General features: G+C 35.0%; 1 protein-coding gene across 3 annotated transcripts; it reads left to right on the top strand.

Moving 5' to 3' along the window:
* Nucleotides 1-126: 126 nt before the first annotated feature.
* LOC103708001 (putative E3 ubiquitin-protein ligase LUL4) lies at nucleotides 127-16,509 on the top strand. Of its 3 annotated transcripts, XM_088703120.2 has the most exons (5): nucleotides 127-1,568; nucleotides 10,014-10,515; nucleotides 10,667-10,890; nucleotides 15,094-15,147; nucleotides 15,952-16,448. In XM_088703120.2, the coding sequence occupies exons 1-3, from the start codon at nucleotides 1,114-1,116 to the stop codon at nucleotides 10,802-10,804; spliced, it is 1,095 nt and encodes a 364-aa protein (XP_088559246.2). In that variant the 5' UTR covers nucleotides 127-1,113; the 3' UTR covers nucleotides 10,805-10,890; nucleotides 15,094-15,147; nucleotides 15,952-16,448. The 3 variants fall into 3 exon arrangements, with proteins under 3 accessions (XP_088559246.2, XP_088559245.2, XP_026660794.4); XM_088703119.2 differs by having other exon boundaries at nucleotides 10,667-15,147; nucleotides 15,952-16,509; XM_026804993.4 differs by lacking the exon at nucleotides 15,094-15,147 and having other exon boundaries at nucleotides 15,952-16,443.
* The last annotated feature ends 602 nt before the right edge of the window (nucleotides 16,510-17,111 follow it).

Below are 17,111 nucleotides of genomic sequence, written 5' to 3'. Positions count from 1 at the left end.
AACTTACATGTTCTGGATTGTGCACAATACTTTTATGCAATCATTGGATTCGACAATCTTTTTGGCCCCTAACATCCCAAATGTTCCGCACTATTGTCTACAACCATCATTTTCCCCTTAGTTTCAATGGACGAGTCAGGTGGGTTTGAAAGGAAAAATTCCACTTCTTTTGCACAAATGACATGTCGAAATTAACTAGACTATTACACCTCCCCACCTTCGAATGATGCATACATTTGATGTACACTACAATCATTGATACATGCATATAAATAATTACAGGTCGACGCACATACATGAATTCTCTCGTGGTGATCATAAGGGCAGGTATATAATTGTTTACTGAAATCTAAAATTGATTGTGTTTGTAAAAGGTTATAACCATGCAACCACCTTTGCAAATATCAAACTAGGCTCAGCTGTTAAAATGAACAAGCTACTTGTCGAGTTAACCTTCTCGGCCTAAGGTTTTAATCTGAATTTGCCACCATCTGGTTTGAGCTTGGCTTATTTTCTCTGTTGACATGCTTAATTAATTATTTAGTTAAACTCGAGCTGATACTGATACTGTATCGAATTGGATAGTACAAATATATTAGATCATACCTATTTGGTATCAGTATACAGCATAGAGAGTGTATCTATATTTAGTACACCGAATCAGCTTTTCTGCTAGATGTATCGACATAATAACATCAGTAACGCATCTTGATTTGCAGCTTTATAGAGAATGGTTTCATGCACAAGGATTGTCTCATCCATGCATGCACACAAAGGCTTGGTCTATTTTGCCTCTTTGCAAACGAACAAACTCAGAAGCTGTGGGTGCTGAGAAGCAGTCCCACGCAACCCATCGGCTATAACGTCCCATTCTCTCCAGCAAGCAAAACATATATTAAACATGGTTCCCGTTGTTTCTTATCTCTTCCCGGGTCCCAATTTCGCAACATCACGATCAGAAAGTCTTCCCCACTTCGTCTTCATCTGTTCTTGCCTCTCAGAAAAATCAAATGCAAGTCTTCCTTGCATCCCTCTCCACTCCCCCCCGCACCAAGCACCGTAAAAAACCACAGCTGAGCAAAAGAATTGCAAAGAACACAGAGGGGAAGGAGCATGGGTCAGTCCACAAGCACAAGAAGAGGAAGACACCACCGCCATCGTTCTTTCAACCCCTCTTCCATCCGTCCTCCACCCAACTTGGGCCTCTTTAATCCTCCTCCACCAGCACCTCCTCCCCAACCCAGTTATCTTGTTTCTTTTCAATCCACTCCTCACCACGCTCATCATCCTTCCCCAAGACCCCCTCCTCATCCGTCTTCTTCTTCTCATTATGCTGCTGATCGAGGAAGTGAGTGGCCGTCTTCCTCTTCCTCTTCCTTCTCGTCTTCTTCTGTGAATGAGACGATGGTTGCTTCGAGGCAGCCGGCTTCGTATGTCGAGCATCAGAAGGCGACGACCGTCAAGAACTATGTGAATTTGCATAAGAACTCGATCCGGCTGGAGCCTGACAAGCTCAATCCTGATCACCATCTGGTTTCATTCACTTTTGACTCTTTAGTTGATGGGAGGTGATTGATTTTTATTGCCTTTTTTAAATTCACTTTTGTGCTTCAAATTCTAATATTGCAGCATGCAATTTTTGCACCTTATCCATTTATATGTTGCTTAGTTGGTTACTCATACAGAATATAGTTTTCCATTTGATTTCCATTCAAGTACCTGAAAAAGGAGTGATATTCCACTGAATTTATCATTGATTTTCAGATGGATGAAGAGCCATTTTGTTTGTTGCATTAGGTTTGCTAATCTTATCCAAAGATGCAATTATTTTTGTTCCAAAAGTGATTGGAGTTGAAGACTACTTATTTCAAAGGAAGAATTAATTATAGGACAATCAACAAGAATGTGCCTTGGCTTTCCCAACATCAAATTTGCCCTTAGAGCCTATTTGGATACAGAGATCCTTCAAATCACATGTGATAGTTGTATCCAATTTTTTAGTCAAATAATTTAGACACAAGCAGGATATTTATTTACTATTTACTTTATGTATCACATTAGTTAAAACAAAGAAGTGGTCCGGAAATTTCCTGATTGCATTCTGGAGTTAAACTGTATGCTAAAAACAGAAGTCTCGAACATTTTATTGTTTCAAAAGCATTTCGGCTGAAATAGAACATAACCATGCCATCAACTATATATAGGTGCCTCACAGCTAGACTCAATACATTATCTAGTTTTTGGATAATACATGTATTTCTCTGAGATGGATTTTAGATTTTTTTTTTTTGTGCAACTACACATTGGGGATTAGTGGAAGCCTACATTCTAGATTGATGAGATGCAGCATAAATTGTTAGTTATGCATGCCCTTTAGGTTGTTCAAAGCACCGAATACCTTTATGTGAGTGATGAACCAAGCCCTTCATATTTTCTGAGAATGTTTGCATTTATAACATGTGCAAAACTATCACTTGCCGGTTACGGGAAGTGCCAGAAAATTAGAGGGAGGATGGACTTTCTTTAGGCAAAGTAAGTTTACCTTTACGGCCAACTAAAAGTTTTTGGAATGAGCTGCCTGGTTCAGACAGTACCGAGCTGACCTAATGCGAAACTGGATCAGTTCGGCTATTATATTCGGTTCTGCCCGGAACCGCTATTGGATTGGCAGGAACTAGCCAGAACCGGCTAGTTCGGTATCGACTCGGTGCGAACCAGCTAGTTCGCATCGAGTCAACCCGGTTCGAACCAGATTGGGTATGATATTATTGCCACTGCCGCCTAGTGTTGAGAAGACTCGAGAGGCCTTCCCAATGCTATTTGAAAACGGCTCCGCCGCTTCTTCTTTCCAAAAGATTTATAAATAACATCAATTTAGACCATCAAAAGGAGGATCAAAGGCTAAATAAGGTATGCCTTTTCTCTCCTATCTCATTTCCTTTTTTTTGGGGCTTGAAAAAATAACTCAAAAATTGCAAAATGAAAGAAGATCATGCCAAAATTTTTAATTTGGACTTGATTTTTTCATATGTTGTAGATCTATGAACGATATACACACTGGCATAAAAAGTTTTAATATTTGTATTATATATAATTTTTAGAAATTAAAAATATATTTTTAGAGTAAAAAATAATTTTTTAAATAAATAAAAATTAATAAAAGGTAAAATCAAAAACAAATTTAGAGGCATGCAAGCTACTTTATATAAAAAATCTGGTATCCATTCATTCAAATTTTAATGCGATCATGCGTACAGTGGCTTAAGCCTAAATTTTTAAAAAAATATAAAATAAGCAGTCTTTGATGCATATCCGAGAGCCTAAAAAAATATATGTAGTACTTATTATTGAATTCTACAGTATCTGAGCTAAAATTAATTTTTTAAGATATTAATGTTTAAAAAATATTTTTAAATTTAAAAATAACTTAAAATATATAAATAATACCAAAAAATTATGAAAAATTACTAGTACATACTACATAATTCAGAAGTAATATTTGAGGTGGAAATCATATTTTTTAAATTTATGATATTTAAACATATTTTTAAATATAAAAATTATTAAAAATATATAAATAAATATAAGAATAAGAAAAATTAGGGTTATGCATTAGATAAGTTTGATGCATTTTTAAGGTAAAAAAAATTATCTTCATCGTAAATTAATTTTGCTATTTTTAAATAATTAATAAATTGACGTACTTGATAAATCTGAAGGAATAGAACCATTAAGAAAAAGACCTAGAGCGTGATCTTGGCTAAGATCATGGACAAATGTTCTCAAGCTGACACTATTGAAAGTGCAACTAGTGTAACACAGAGTTCAAGGAAGAAGAGGTAACCAAGTTGAAGCAACACTTAATTGGTGGTCGCCTCGACGTATTTATATATTGAAAATGCCCATAAGAGGTTCGATAACTAGTGAAGAAGCACTTCGTTGATTTTAGAGCAACGAAGAAAAGGGTTGCCAAGAAGAAGATGGATGTGGACTGTCGCGTGGCAGAGCCAGACTACTATGTAGGCGAGCCTGGATGATCAGTGGCCGCAGGATGAGGTAGCCATGCATAGGACTCGATTTGGGCCCTTGTACTATAAGTCGGGCTCTAGTTTTACGAGCAGTGGGTCAGATCCCGAGTTCAGGAGGACCACCTCAGTCAAGGAGGCCATTAGCAAAGGCGGTGGCCGGACTACGTCTATGCTGGAGGCTTTTGGTAGCAGAAAAAAATTATTCAGAGAGATTCTTCGAGTAGCAGCAATTCATGATTTAAATCCACATGCTTTCTCTAGTAGAGATTTAAAGTAGTAGAGGGTTGACTCAATGCTGAAGAAGGATAAGAAGAAAGATATGTGGTGAGCTATTGGATCCTGTTTCTACTTCAACCACATCCCAATGAATGTAGCAGACAATACATACGAGATGTCTGCCATTTTCGCCAAACAGGATGTCGGTTCCGGTGTAGATCCTTCAGGTCCGAAGGACATCTACGGTGAGCTTCTTAACAGTAATAAGGAGAGTTAAAGAAATGGATTGCTTCCTACAAGAGCAAGTTGCCCACATATGGACCGACTGTGATGTGTGATGGTTGGACCGATCCTACTAGGCAGAGCATTATCATCTATCTGGCATACTGTAATATGAGACTTTCTTCCACAAATTGGTTAATGCTTCTGATCAGGTGCACGATGCTTCATACGTCTTCAAACTAATGGAGGAGGTGATTGATAAGATAGGAGAGGAGAATGTCGTGCATGTAATTACTGATAATGAGTCACAATATAAGGCCATAGGGGAGATCTTGATGGAGTGGTAGCCACGTATTTTCTGAACCCCATGTGCTGCACATTGTATCGACCTCATGTTGATGGATATTGCGAAGATTCGTAGGGTGCAATAGAAAGTGGAGACAACCCAAACCATCACCATGTATATTTATAACTATGCATGGGTCCTTTTACTGATGAGGAGGTATACAAGGGGAGAAATCTTGAGACTAAAAGTCATATGGTTTACTACCAACTACGTTGCACTTAATAGCCTTTTTGAGAAGAAAGCAACCCCACGTCAAATGTTTGTCAGTCCCGAGTGGTAGAAAAATAGATATACAAGAGTCGGCACTGAAGATAGTAGTGTCAAGGACTTGGTGACGAGATAGATATTCTGGTAGCGGGCCACTGTGATAGTGAAGGCTATCAGACCATTGTATGAAGTTCTTTGGGCTATGGACAATGAGAGGTACTCCTATGGTCTTCCTATATCACATGATGGAGAGGGCAAAGACCCAGATCATCAAGGTAGATCCGACGCATGCCCAGGAGTACATCGACATTATTGAGAGGCGGTGGAGCTACCAAATAGATGGAAATTTATATCTAGTAGGTAAGTAAGAATATTAAAAATTAGATAGCTCTTGTACTTATTTAATTTTATTAAGACAATAACGAACTCTATAGCATACTATTTGAACCCTCGGTTTCAGTATATTGTATCTAGAATCGATATGGATGACGAACTTTCGGCCACTCTCCATAATATAATTTACAAGATGGAGCCAGATCTAGAAGTCATGGCCCTATGTCTAGAAGAGGTAAGTTAACTTAAGTGACATGTGTAAGTTAACTGGTATCTTCTATTATTAACATAGCACAACATAATTTTTTTTCATAAACTAAAATATTTAGAGAGGGTAGCGATAGTTTTGGAGTATCGGCAGTTGTCATCAGTAAGAAAAGTATGAATCTAGATATATTACATATTAGAAGGATATTTACCTGACATTAGATGGTTATTAATATGGTACTATTTTATATGTAATTTTTTTTAATATTTTTGCAGTTGAATGGTGGATTCATTTTGAGTTATCCTCAAAATATCTTAAACGGCTAGCTATCTGAATCCTCTCTCATATGATCTCCTCGAGTGGCTATGAGCACAATTGGTCCACCTTTGCCCTCATCCACAGCAAGCAGAGGAATCATTTAACACAGAAGTACCTCAAAGACTATGTATATGTTCATTACAATCTGAGGTTGAGGCTAAAGTGCATTCAGAAAAAAAGTGGAGCTCGAGTATACAAATCCGATTTATAGTACTTTCGTTGATGATGAGGATGATCCTATGATCGGATGACTTGTGGGTCAGCAGCAAGATCCGAAGCTTGAGGAATGAGGATCGCCTCCATGATCGACCAGTTTCATAGCCAGCGAGGCTATGGTTGATGCAGGTCAATGGGCTGAGCATAATATTCCATGCCTTCATCTAGCTGATTAGCCACAACTAGAGAGGAGCCAGCACCACATGACTCCTTGTCCGAAACATCCTCTCAAAGATATGATACAGAGATGCTTAGATAAGGCCACTATACTATCCGGTCGACTCGGTCTGGAGGACGATATACATCCTCCCAGTATAGCTAGGCAGAGAGGTGCATGAAGGGTAAGAAGGCAGCTTCCCAGCACACCAAAAAAGAAAAACAAAAGGCACTTCGAGCCCCAATGGAGAGTATGGAGGAGAAGTCGGTACACTCATATTTAGAGACCAGGAGCAATAGCGATAAGAATTTTGGTGGTCATGGATCTGTTGGCTAGAGAGAGAGTGGAGGAGAGGTAGCTGGTGTTTATGAGACAACTCCAAGGTGGTTTTTGATTCACTGATGAGTTGCAATTTATGCATACTACATAAGATAGGGACCACGATGCATAATTTGATAGAACCCGCGAGGATAGAATTATATATAGGAGACGGGCTCCTAAAGGTCATTTAGGAGGACACGATGCAGTTGTAGATGACCTCGCACGTGGAGTAGGATCCATAGACGTATTAGATTTCGAGCCATATACTGGATCCTATTATCCACAAGTACATGCAGTCTATGACCCATACGGATATGGATATGGATATGGATATAGTGCGTCTGAGGCATCTTTTGGTGGCTACTACTCTACAAGTCTGGATTATCTTACGGGTCGGACTTTGCTATCGGCATATTTGGATGGGTCTCTCTACAACATTATTATCAGCCAAAGGACACCTCCAAGAGCTAAAGCTTCAGCGAGAGATCTGAGAGTACTTATAACTCGACATAAATTTCTTATGGGATGAATGTACAAAACTATAATGCCGCTTGGTTATAGGGGTGGGTTGATGTGCCTTCTGACTATGCTGATAATCCGAATATCTATGAGAGGCATCACCACTCAACCTGATTTTAGATATCGGTATATATGTTGGACTTTAAAAGTATGTAATTGATTGTATTATTTTTTAGTTTTTACGTCACTACTTGATTTGAGGATATTTTATGTTGTTCATTTTATGATTTGTATCATTTTAAAATAATAACATGAATTACTTAGGTTAAACCGAAATCATAGAAACATCAAAAAATATCAAAAAAAAATTAAAAAAAATATCAAATTGGACTTAAATTTATAAAAAAAGTCGAAAAGAGCGATTACCAATTAATTTTTTTTGAGAACTCCAAAAAAAAGGTGTGTTAGTCCATAAACTGGCATGCCTAACTCGTTCAGTATGGTACAGACCGGTATGGATCCAGGTACAGATTCAACAGACCTTAATATAGATTGATATAGTCAACAATGAAGCCATCCATGATGCAATCAGAATCTTTTACTTATTTGCATAAAATTCACAATGTTAATTCATTAGGTTGGAGATTTATTGTAAATGTAAATTCTTAAAAAGTTTTGAAAAATCAAGTTCAAACTTGTATTAACCACACTAGGGAGTACACAGCTCCACATAATTTGAAATTAACATTACGTACACTAAAAACATATATATGTTAAAATTAACAATTGAAATATATTCCGGTTAATGGAAATCTTTAAAGTAGTGAATGGTACCAAAGACTAAGGTTCAAGATTAAAAAGCCTAGCATTAGTATTAAAACATAATATGGTACAATTTAAGAACTGACTCCTGCTGGACATCATCTTTGAGAGGTCCAAATATTTTAATCCAAGGTTCATATTGGTGTGTACCACCCTATACTAACCAGACCATATGAGGTTTGAATCGAGACTCAGTATGAGGGGTGTGCCATAGAAACCGTGATACTTATCAAAGTGGGATTGAACTTTGAACAATTAAGCAATATTCATAGAACTGGGATTAAAGATGGGGTCAAGGAATGTCAAATTAACCTAAACCATCTGGTTCTAGGTACACCGACCCAAACTAGTGCAGTACCAGATCGAAATGACTCTTTGGGTTGGTAAGGGGCCCGAACAAGCTCGAACTAAGTGGAACTGCTTGGTTCTGCTCGGATTAGAGCCTTTCGGGTTGGTTTGGCTCTTTATTGACCTTAATAATAGAGAAAAGTCATCTTATGAACTTCTACTCTCTCTTGTTGAAATCGGGACTGGGCTTTGTGAGGAAAATTCGGGAAAGAGGGTTCTTTTGTCGATTTTGAGCTTGAATCCAAGCCAAATCCGGTATAATCCCCTCTTTTCTTTTCATTCTTCTCCTTTTTTTTTTTCATTTTTATGTTTAAAATAGATCAAAAATTGGTAAAATCAGGGATATACATGCCAAATTTTGTAAAAATTTTGGGTTCTACATCAATCTGAATTAAAATTAATTTTTTAGGTATATTGTTACTTGGCGTTCATATATAAGACATGATCCATAGTTTGGGATTAAACACGGTACAAAATTATACTAGAAATAGAACTGGATAATAAGGAAACAAGATATAATTATTCGATATAGAAATCCGGCTAAAATTTGATTCTGTCTCCAATATAACATTTATCAAAAACTTTGGTGAAAACTTTGGAATCCCATGATAGAGATTCTGATTGTAAATGAGGAACACAAATTTCCCACACATCTGCTGGTTTCATTAAAGCAAGAAATCGGATAGCTGCAATTAGAGAGAGATACAGCGAGGTGCAATTATAAGCCTAGAAGCAAGACAATAACAAGATTTTGGGATGTAATGTCCACGCATGATTTCATGCTACAGAACAGTTATATAAGAACAACAAATGTTCAAGATAAAAACCATCTCAATGAAACAAAGAGGTCCTATAGCATGTCATTATCTGTCTGTTTCTACAATACGATGCATATATAGGTGCATCCAGATAATTCTTAGCATAACTAATGCCAATTTTATCTCAAGAAATATCGAACATTCCCTTTTCCAATTGAATCCTTTCATTTGAGATATCAAATAATACTATATAACAAGGTTATGGCAACAACTTTAAATCATTTATGGGAGACATGAAATAATTATAGATCGAATTGGAATAATGAACTGTAAGCTAACAAAATATTGACAGTTAAAAGGAAGATGATTTAAATAAGCTGGTGCTCACCATTTGAAAAATAGCAAATAATCTTAATACTAAGAAACAAGGTAGCCTGGATTTTCATTTATATGTGCACAAAAATTTGATACATGACAATAAAATAATCCTCCATAATTGTAATCTTGAAGGTAAAATTGAATGACAATTTTTTCCATTTGATAGTTTAGTTTGAGATGAGCATGAATATCATAATTTAAACATCCATAAACCATAAGATAATCTTCAAAAATAAATAATAAAAAAAAACAAAAATACTGTTTCAGTATTGAACTGGTACACACTTGCGTATAGATGTTGGTATGGTACGGTTCAGTACCATACCATACTAGTACCTAAATAGCATAGTATTCAGTACCAAAACTGCGGACATTGAACTGTTCCTTCTGCAGAAAAAAATGAAAAAATTGGAAAATTCTAATCCATTCCCATCTTAGAGCAAGTCATGGTCATGATATTATGTTATTATAGAAGTGAATAAGCTTTCTTTCTGAGAGGATTTTAACATTGTAGGTATGAAATGAAATGCAAAAGTAAGACATGAATGAGTATTTTATCTTTCCGTATTTAAATTAGTTATCTATTACTCTATTAAAACTTGCAAATAATGATGTATGAGGAACTCTAAAATGGTGGGTTTGCAACTTACTTTGCAACTCATGTTTTGTATGACAGTTTTACTATCCTTTACTTTGCAAAGGAAGGGCTAAATGGTAGTTTCTCCCTTTTTTATCCTGACTTGTGCATGGATGTATGCATACCTTTTCAAAAAGGAGGGAGTCAGAAATTTCACCAGCCTTCAGGAACCGGTATCGATCTGGGTTTCTTTGAGTTAGATGAACTTTCAAAGCCATTAGATGGATGTTTCTTCCCACTGGTTGTCTATGCTGAACCTTTCCCACTGCATCTTCCCAAAAATGAACTTGCATGTCGGTCTACAGCTGCTGCCCATGCTCAGATTACTGAAGCAGTCATAGAGAAGAATAATGATGGATCCTTCCAAGTAAAAGTTCTAAAACAAATATTGTGGGTCGACGGTAAACACTACGAACTGAAAGAAATTTTTGATGTTGGGATTTCAGCAGAAGCAGGATTTGATGGTGATGATTCTGAAAAGGAATGTGTTATTTGTATGTCTGAATCAAGGGATACTGCTGTTCTTCCTTGTCTGCACATGGTGAGAATTCAATCAACTACAAGATGTTATTATCTGTTTTATTTTTTTTACTTTTAAGTCATTAACGAGACTGGGGAATATTGTAGCACTTGTTTTCTCTCTCATGGATATGATAGAACCTCAAGTCTGATAACTTGGTTTCATATTCCAGTGTATGTGTGGTGAATGTGCAAAAGTGTTAAGGCTTCACTCAAATAAATGCCCTATATGTCGCCAACCTATGGAAACAATAATGGAGATACCAAAAAAAAGACAAGGAGGAAGAAATGCAGAATGTTCTGAAGCATAAATGGTTGCGTTAACCTATCGATTTTTTGAGCAGCTAACGTCGTAGCTCCTGCAGTTTCCATGTTCCTCTTAGCACGTCCTGGAACTGTACGTACATTGTCATATTGGCCTGGTGTCTCTAATCTCTACATGTTTACATTCGCATTTGTATGAGCACGTTATGTAAAAATGTCCATATTTTACTTTTTTATTCTATATTTATAGTTCCATTGTATTTCAGGATTTTGAGTTTCAGTTAGAAGAGTTTATATATGCAACTTATGAACAGAAATATTTTTGTATGAATCTGTATAGTATTTGCATGCGTTCAGATTTTCATGTGAATATATTTCAAATAATTTTAAATTTTTTCTTCTTCCCTTAACTTTAATTGTTTCATGTGACCCTGATCATTGCAAATAAAAACAAACCTCTGGAGTTTTGCTACGTGCATGTAAATATGTCTGCAAGTTATATTCTGGTTGGGAGGGATATGATGTCCGGACATGCACTACATTCTTGGCTTACCTAGCTTGATAAGGCATGAACATAACCTACTCTGATATCTGATATGCAGCCTCAACTTTTTTTGCTCTGTTATAATACATATCTTTTTCTATTTCAACTGTATAATGAATATGTAATCCTTCTAGATTGCTAATGCATGGCATCTACATTAGGGAGATTATATGGACTTAGTTTATAAGATTTCTGAAGAAAAGGTTATCAGGTTCCACTGGAGAAACAAGCCAAAAAAGACAAAAAAAAGAAATAAAAAAGATATTCAGTTATTAAAAGGAAAAACCCATACTCTATATTTATAAATCAAAACTCACAAACATCACAATTAATTATTTATCACTGAAAGATTAATATTCATAAAAAGGGAAAGAAATAAAAAAAAAACATCTTCCCCTTCTTTTTTGAGGTATACATGAAATACTTTGAGTCTATTCGGGAAGTATGTGCGATGCAAGTCAGAAATATACGACCTTATGGCTATTTGACTCTAAACCATCTTCCATCAAGTTTCAAGATTGAATGCCCCAAAGGTGTGTAAACATAGACAAACATCATCAGAACTAAAGAGGCACTCATAGATGTATAAGAGACTGAGTTGAAGCAAGCCTGTGGACCAATCCTGCATCCATCACTCCCACAAGTCCTCAAGTTATCTTTAGATCTCTAATGAAGAAAATATATGAGATGATACTTGGCTCACAAGGGTCGAATGAGGTTAAGTTTTGCAAATAAGCCAATAATAGATCATGTTGCACTCCAACAAACATCAATTTTAATTAAGACATTACCACAATCACTCCAAGTGGAATTTTGAGATCATCTTACATTGAAGATGTCTGAGATCGAGTTAACTTTCCAACACATTTTGAATCACCTCAATAGGATCTCAGATGAGAAAGTTATGGCTATTTTATTGAAAACTTATCGTGTTGATGCACTGCTGATGAAGTTTAACTTAATTTGAACCTTGTCGAGTCGATGACAATTTTTCTAGACTTTTAGTCACTTTTTCTTGTTCTCTTCTAGAAGCACTTGTTCACTAGTTTATAAGTACTACAAACTCTAGAAAACTAATATTTATTTTTTTTTTATTTTTCCTTTTAGGAAAACTACGTCGTATAGAAATCGAACTTCTATGAGTTTTAATTAGGAGCCTATCGTTATAAATACTCCAACTCCTTGATCATTAAAAAATTTATAAAGCTTGTCTTTTATTGGGTGCACGTTGGTATTCTTTCTGCATAGTAAATTCCATGCAATCCTAGTGGATTATGTAGACTGATGACGTGGCTAGTTGGTGGAGTTCTTAGAGATAAGAACCTACTACTTATCCCTTCCTCTAGTTTCTTTCGTAGCATTTAGATCCTTAGCTTTAATTTTTTACTTCTCTTATATATCTGGTTCTAGTCTTCCACAAGGTAACTTTGGAGATTACCGCCCTATGCTCCCAATTACGTCAATTTAGGAGACTTTTTTAATCTTGAAAACAAGATATTTAGCTTAAATCTTGCACATGTATCTCAGCAGTATCCAACAAAATTGATATCCGATACATGTCTGATGTGTACAGGGCATAAGGTTTGAAATATTCGTTTTTCCTAGATCTTGAAAAATAGTAAAAAAACATTAAAAACTGAGATTAAAGATGTTCAAGAGTATGAAGCAATGTAGGCACACATTGTATCCCATTCTTTTTGCGTATATACTCCACGAGTCTCTTACATCTTCATCAGCAAAAGAATGCTTGTATTCATATTGCCATGTTATATAGAATAATTTTACTAGTTATCTCTGTGCTTGAAGAGCATGATCATATCTTGTAGCGTGTCTATGGTTCTACAAAACCATACTTTATTTTGATTAGATATTAAAGATGCATGGTTGTCATCTTTCAAAAAGCCTTGTACAACTTATCTCATCTTTGACCATCATAGATACAGTTCCTATACCTATTTAACCTTCTTAGGTTGTTATTCTCACTATTACTCGCTTCTCCACTCATTTTTGTCAAGCATCGACATAAGCATCTTCCTGCTTATCTTACTAATTTCAAACAGACTTTTCCAAGTAGAGAACTGATAATTTGTGCATTTCTTGTAGACTTTTCTAGCTGCATCATCTAAGTGAAGTATATATCAAACCTTTCTATGATTAATATGCAAGCCTGTTTTCTCTTCAACTTAGATCGGAACATCTTATTTTGGACCCGTGACTGTTGATATAATGTAAGGGTGACTGTAAGTTAGAGATAAATTAAGTTGAAAAATTATCCATTTCAAAGACTAGATTAAGTTTGCATTATATGTTTTCCGACCTGACCTATTCCAAACTAATTTCCATGTTAATGTAGTCTCAAATGAGTGACTTGGCTAGCATTAGTGCATTCTAACTTAAAACCTCTTGATGCTAGAATTGCTTATCCGTGTATCAATTGTCTTCTTGCCATCTTTGGATTTGTAGATGGAGTATTGAGACTAATTTTTATAGAATAAACATGCAATTATAGTTGAGCCATATTTGTGCCAATGGTATTAGTGGCAGCATTTTCTGCACTTCTTATACATGTTATATTATTTTCATCAAATGAACAGTGCAACTTTTTTTTTCATATTGCATTAGACCTAAACTTGTGTTGGATCGAATATAGACTCCAATCTAGCAACGAATTGGACTTGTTCCTTGTCATATTTCATAATTAGTATAATCTTTTGATCCTACCCAATTAGCAACTATTGGGGTTCTCTTTGGTTTATGTTCTGAATTGAAGGGCTTTGTTCGATCACTAGGACTTATCTCTAAATTCATCATAAAAGCATGATTAAATAAGGTGAATAATAATAGCATGAACATATGCTTGTCATCTCTTGCCATGTCCAATCATCAACAATTTGTAACAGCTAGCATGGATGGTGGATTTTTGAACTAGATACAAACTCAAAAAGCTAGGTTTTCATATATAGATAATTTTATTTTCTATATAAGATAATATAATCCAACATGCCTACCGTATGACAAGTTTTTATATAATGTCCTTCATTTGTTATAATGAAGTCTTAAACCTCCGCTTTTCTTACCAACAGAATCTTTCTTTAGCATAAAAAATACATTGATAAAGCCAGTAAACACTATGAATGCAAGAATAATATCCTAAATTTTAAAAGATTCTCAACATAATAAAATGTTATATGCTTGTATGCTCCGGTGATGATATTGACATAAAATCGTATTAATGACACAATATATAGAACTTGAAGATGTCTGAGAGGCAACAAACGTAACTCCTTATTTCTTTTCAAAAATGTCCTAATATCTTTAAGATTTTCCAAAGAAAATAATTAGAATCCAAAAGAGTAGGGCCGCTCTTTAACAGCATCTAATTAACTTTTTCTTCATTATAAATGCATATTTTTTAAAAAGATCAACATATTACTATAACATTTTACTATTTAGATTAAAAAGTTAAAATCTCTCAAAATTTTGTATTGTAAAATGAAGGGGAAGGAAAGAAAAGAAGTCGGGAGAAGTTTCTGGAGAAGAAGAGAAGAAAAGAAAAAGGAAAGGAAAGAAAAGAAAAAAAAAAGAAAAGAAGGAAAAAAAAAGAAAAAAGAAAAGAAGAAGGAAAAAGAAAAAAAAATGAATAAAGAGAGGGGGTGGTTTACGGGTATGAACCCGAACTCAGGGTGCTAGGCACTTCTGTAGGATCAGCCATGGGAGAATATTAAAATTTAAGTTTTTGTATACATATATTGTGATGGATTTTAAAAGAAGAATATGATTTTTGGATATTAGGTTCTGCGAGAGATTTACGGAATTAATTGGATTTATTGTGGATCGCGTTCGCAAGTAAGTGATGTAACCTCTTTACTAGATTTATCGACAAACTAAATATCTATTTTACAAATCGAATTATTTGTGATTACGAATTTGATGCATGGATTATATGTATATTTTTAGAATATTGTATGACTCTGATTGAACATATTTGCTTCTGGTTTGAATTGTATTTAATTGCTCTTACATTGTATTTTTCGGCTTGAAACACTCAATATAATGTAAGAAAAGATAATGACTTAAAATAGATTCAGACTTGCAGTCGAGCTATGTTGAGGACCCTGCCAATAGAGGCTAATACATTGGTACTGCAAGAAGAATAGTCGGTGATATGACCCTGCCACAGGGAACATGTGGTCATAATTTCTGGCTGTTGAGTTGAATCTGATAAATTAAAAGAAATTGAGATATGAACGACATTTGGTTTTGACACTGTATATTGTTTTTATATAACTGAAATATGAAATAGAGAACAAACTGAACTTCGACCTGGCTATGTTGAGGACCCTGCCAATGGGGGCAGATACGTTGGCAATTGACTGTCCTGAAGGACTCACCGCAAAAAGATTAGTCAGTGTTGATGACCCTGCCACAGGGAACATGTGGTCACAGTCCAGGATCGACAAGATGAATTGAATATGTGAAAGAATCTTGAAACCGCGAAAAGAATCTTATGAATTCAAGAAATATTTGACCTATACTTTGGAACTGCATATTTATTTATTTTCCATATATTATTGCTTGATTTATCTAGCTAGAGTGTTCATTACTTACTGGGCTGTCTAGCTCATTATACCATCTCTTGTTGTTTTACAGATTTCGAGAAATAGTCTATTGGGGATTCAAATTGGGAGAGCGACTAGAAGGATTGTGGCACAAGTTATCTTAGATTAGGGTTATTTAAGTTGATTTGTTATTATAGACATTTATTATGATTGGTGGACTTTTGTTATTTTAAGAACTAGATTTCTGTATATTGGTAAATGATTATTCCGCTGCGTATTTAGACTTGTGAGACCTTATGACTTGAGTTAGTCAATGGAATAAGATTGCATTTATTCAGTTAAATTATTTTAGAATTACATAATTGAGGTGTTTGGTTTAGATGCCTTGCATGCTCGTGGGGAGAGTTTGGCTTGCGATCTCGGGCCGGGGGCGTGACAGAAGTTATGGAAGTCAAACTTATCATGATCAAATCTGCGATCTAATTTTTAGCATATAAATAAGTATCCTATATTCAACTAAGATGCACCAATTTACAGGTGTTCTAAGAATTAATTAATCATAAATAATGGACATTTTTGGTGGATTAAAGAAGCATCATCAAAGCATTATATGTATTCAGATTATACAATGTCTAGTGCAGCCTATGCTTGCATGCATTTTATGCATTTTCTTTTTATTAAATCTATGTTTCTTCCATGATCATGTAAGTTCTTTCTTCATTTTCATTTAAATAATACTATGTTGGCAAGTTAATCAAGGAAATAGTAATATTAGGAGGATAATGGACTTGAGGATAATCAACCCATTTTTATTATTTCATACTAATAACAACAAAGCAAGTATAATGCACATTTAAGTTAGAAATTTTTTTAAAAAAGTTAATTATATAAATTTTAGAAAATTGTTGTTATTTGCATGAAAATGATATGTTTGAATGGATTGTTTTAAAAGAGGGACTTCAAAAGTTATGTATGGAGATGAAAAATTATAAGCTATCAATCTAAAATTTGAAATTTAAATATTTATCATTCTAGAATTGTCTAATTGGTTTGTGAATTAAAATAAGAAATGAAGATAGAGGAAAAGGAGCTAATATGCTACACTATTTATTTTCTGAGAAAAGTAAGGTATTTGTTAATTGGCTGGATATCCATCTATGATACGATAGTAGCTCTGAAAGAAAATAAATGCATTATTATTGGAAAAGTTGATAGACGAGATTCAAATGGAATCCTAGAATCCTATGTTTG

This window comes from Phoenix dactylifera, chromosome 8 (genome assembly GCF_051530095.1).
Source record: "Phoenix dactylifera cultivar Ajwa chromosome 8, Ajwa_hap1_PhDact_Kaust_v1.1, whole genome shotgun sequence".
In the NCBI taxonomy this organism is placed as follows: domain Eukaryota; kingdom Viridiplantae; phylum Streptophyta; class Magnoliopsida; order Arecales; family Arecaceae; genus Phoenix; species Phoenix dactylifera.
This window is presented reverse-complemented; position numbering and strand designations above follow the sequence as displayed.

Excerpts from the sequence above, each read along its gene's own strand:
- LOC103708001 (XM_088703119.2), top strand. The coding sequence starts at position 1,114 with ATGGGTCAGTCCACAAGCACAAGAAGAGGAAGACACCACCGCCATCGT. Across the intron at positions 1,569-10,013 it reads GACTCTTTAGTTGATGGGAG|TTTTACTATCCTTTACTTTG; the intron begins GTGATTGATTTT and ends TTTGTATGACAG. Across the intron at positions 10,516-10,666 it reads TTCTTCCTTGTCTGCACATG|TGTATGTGTGGTGAATGTGC; the intron begins GTGAGAATTCAA and ends TTCATATTCCAG.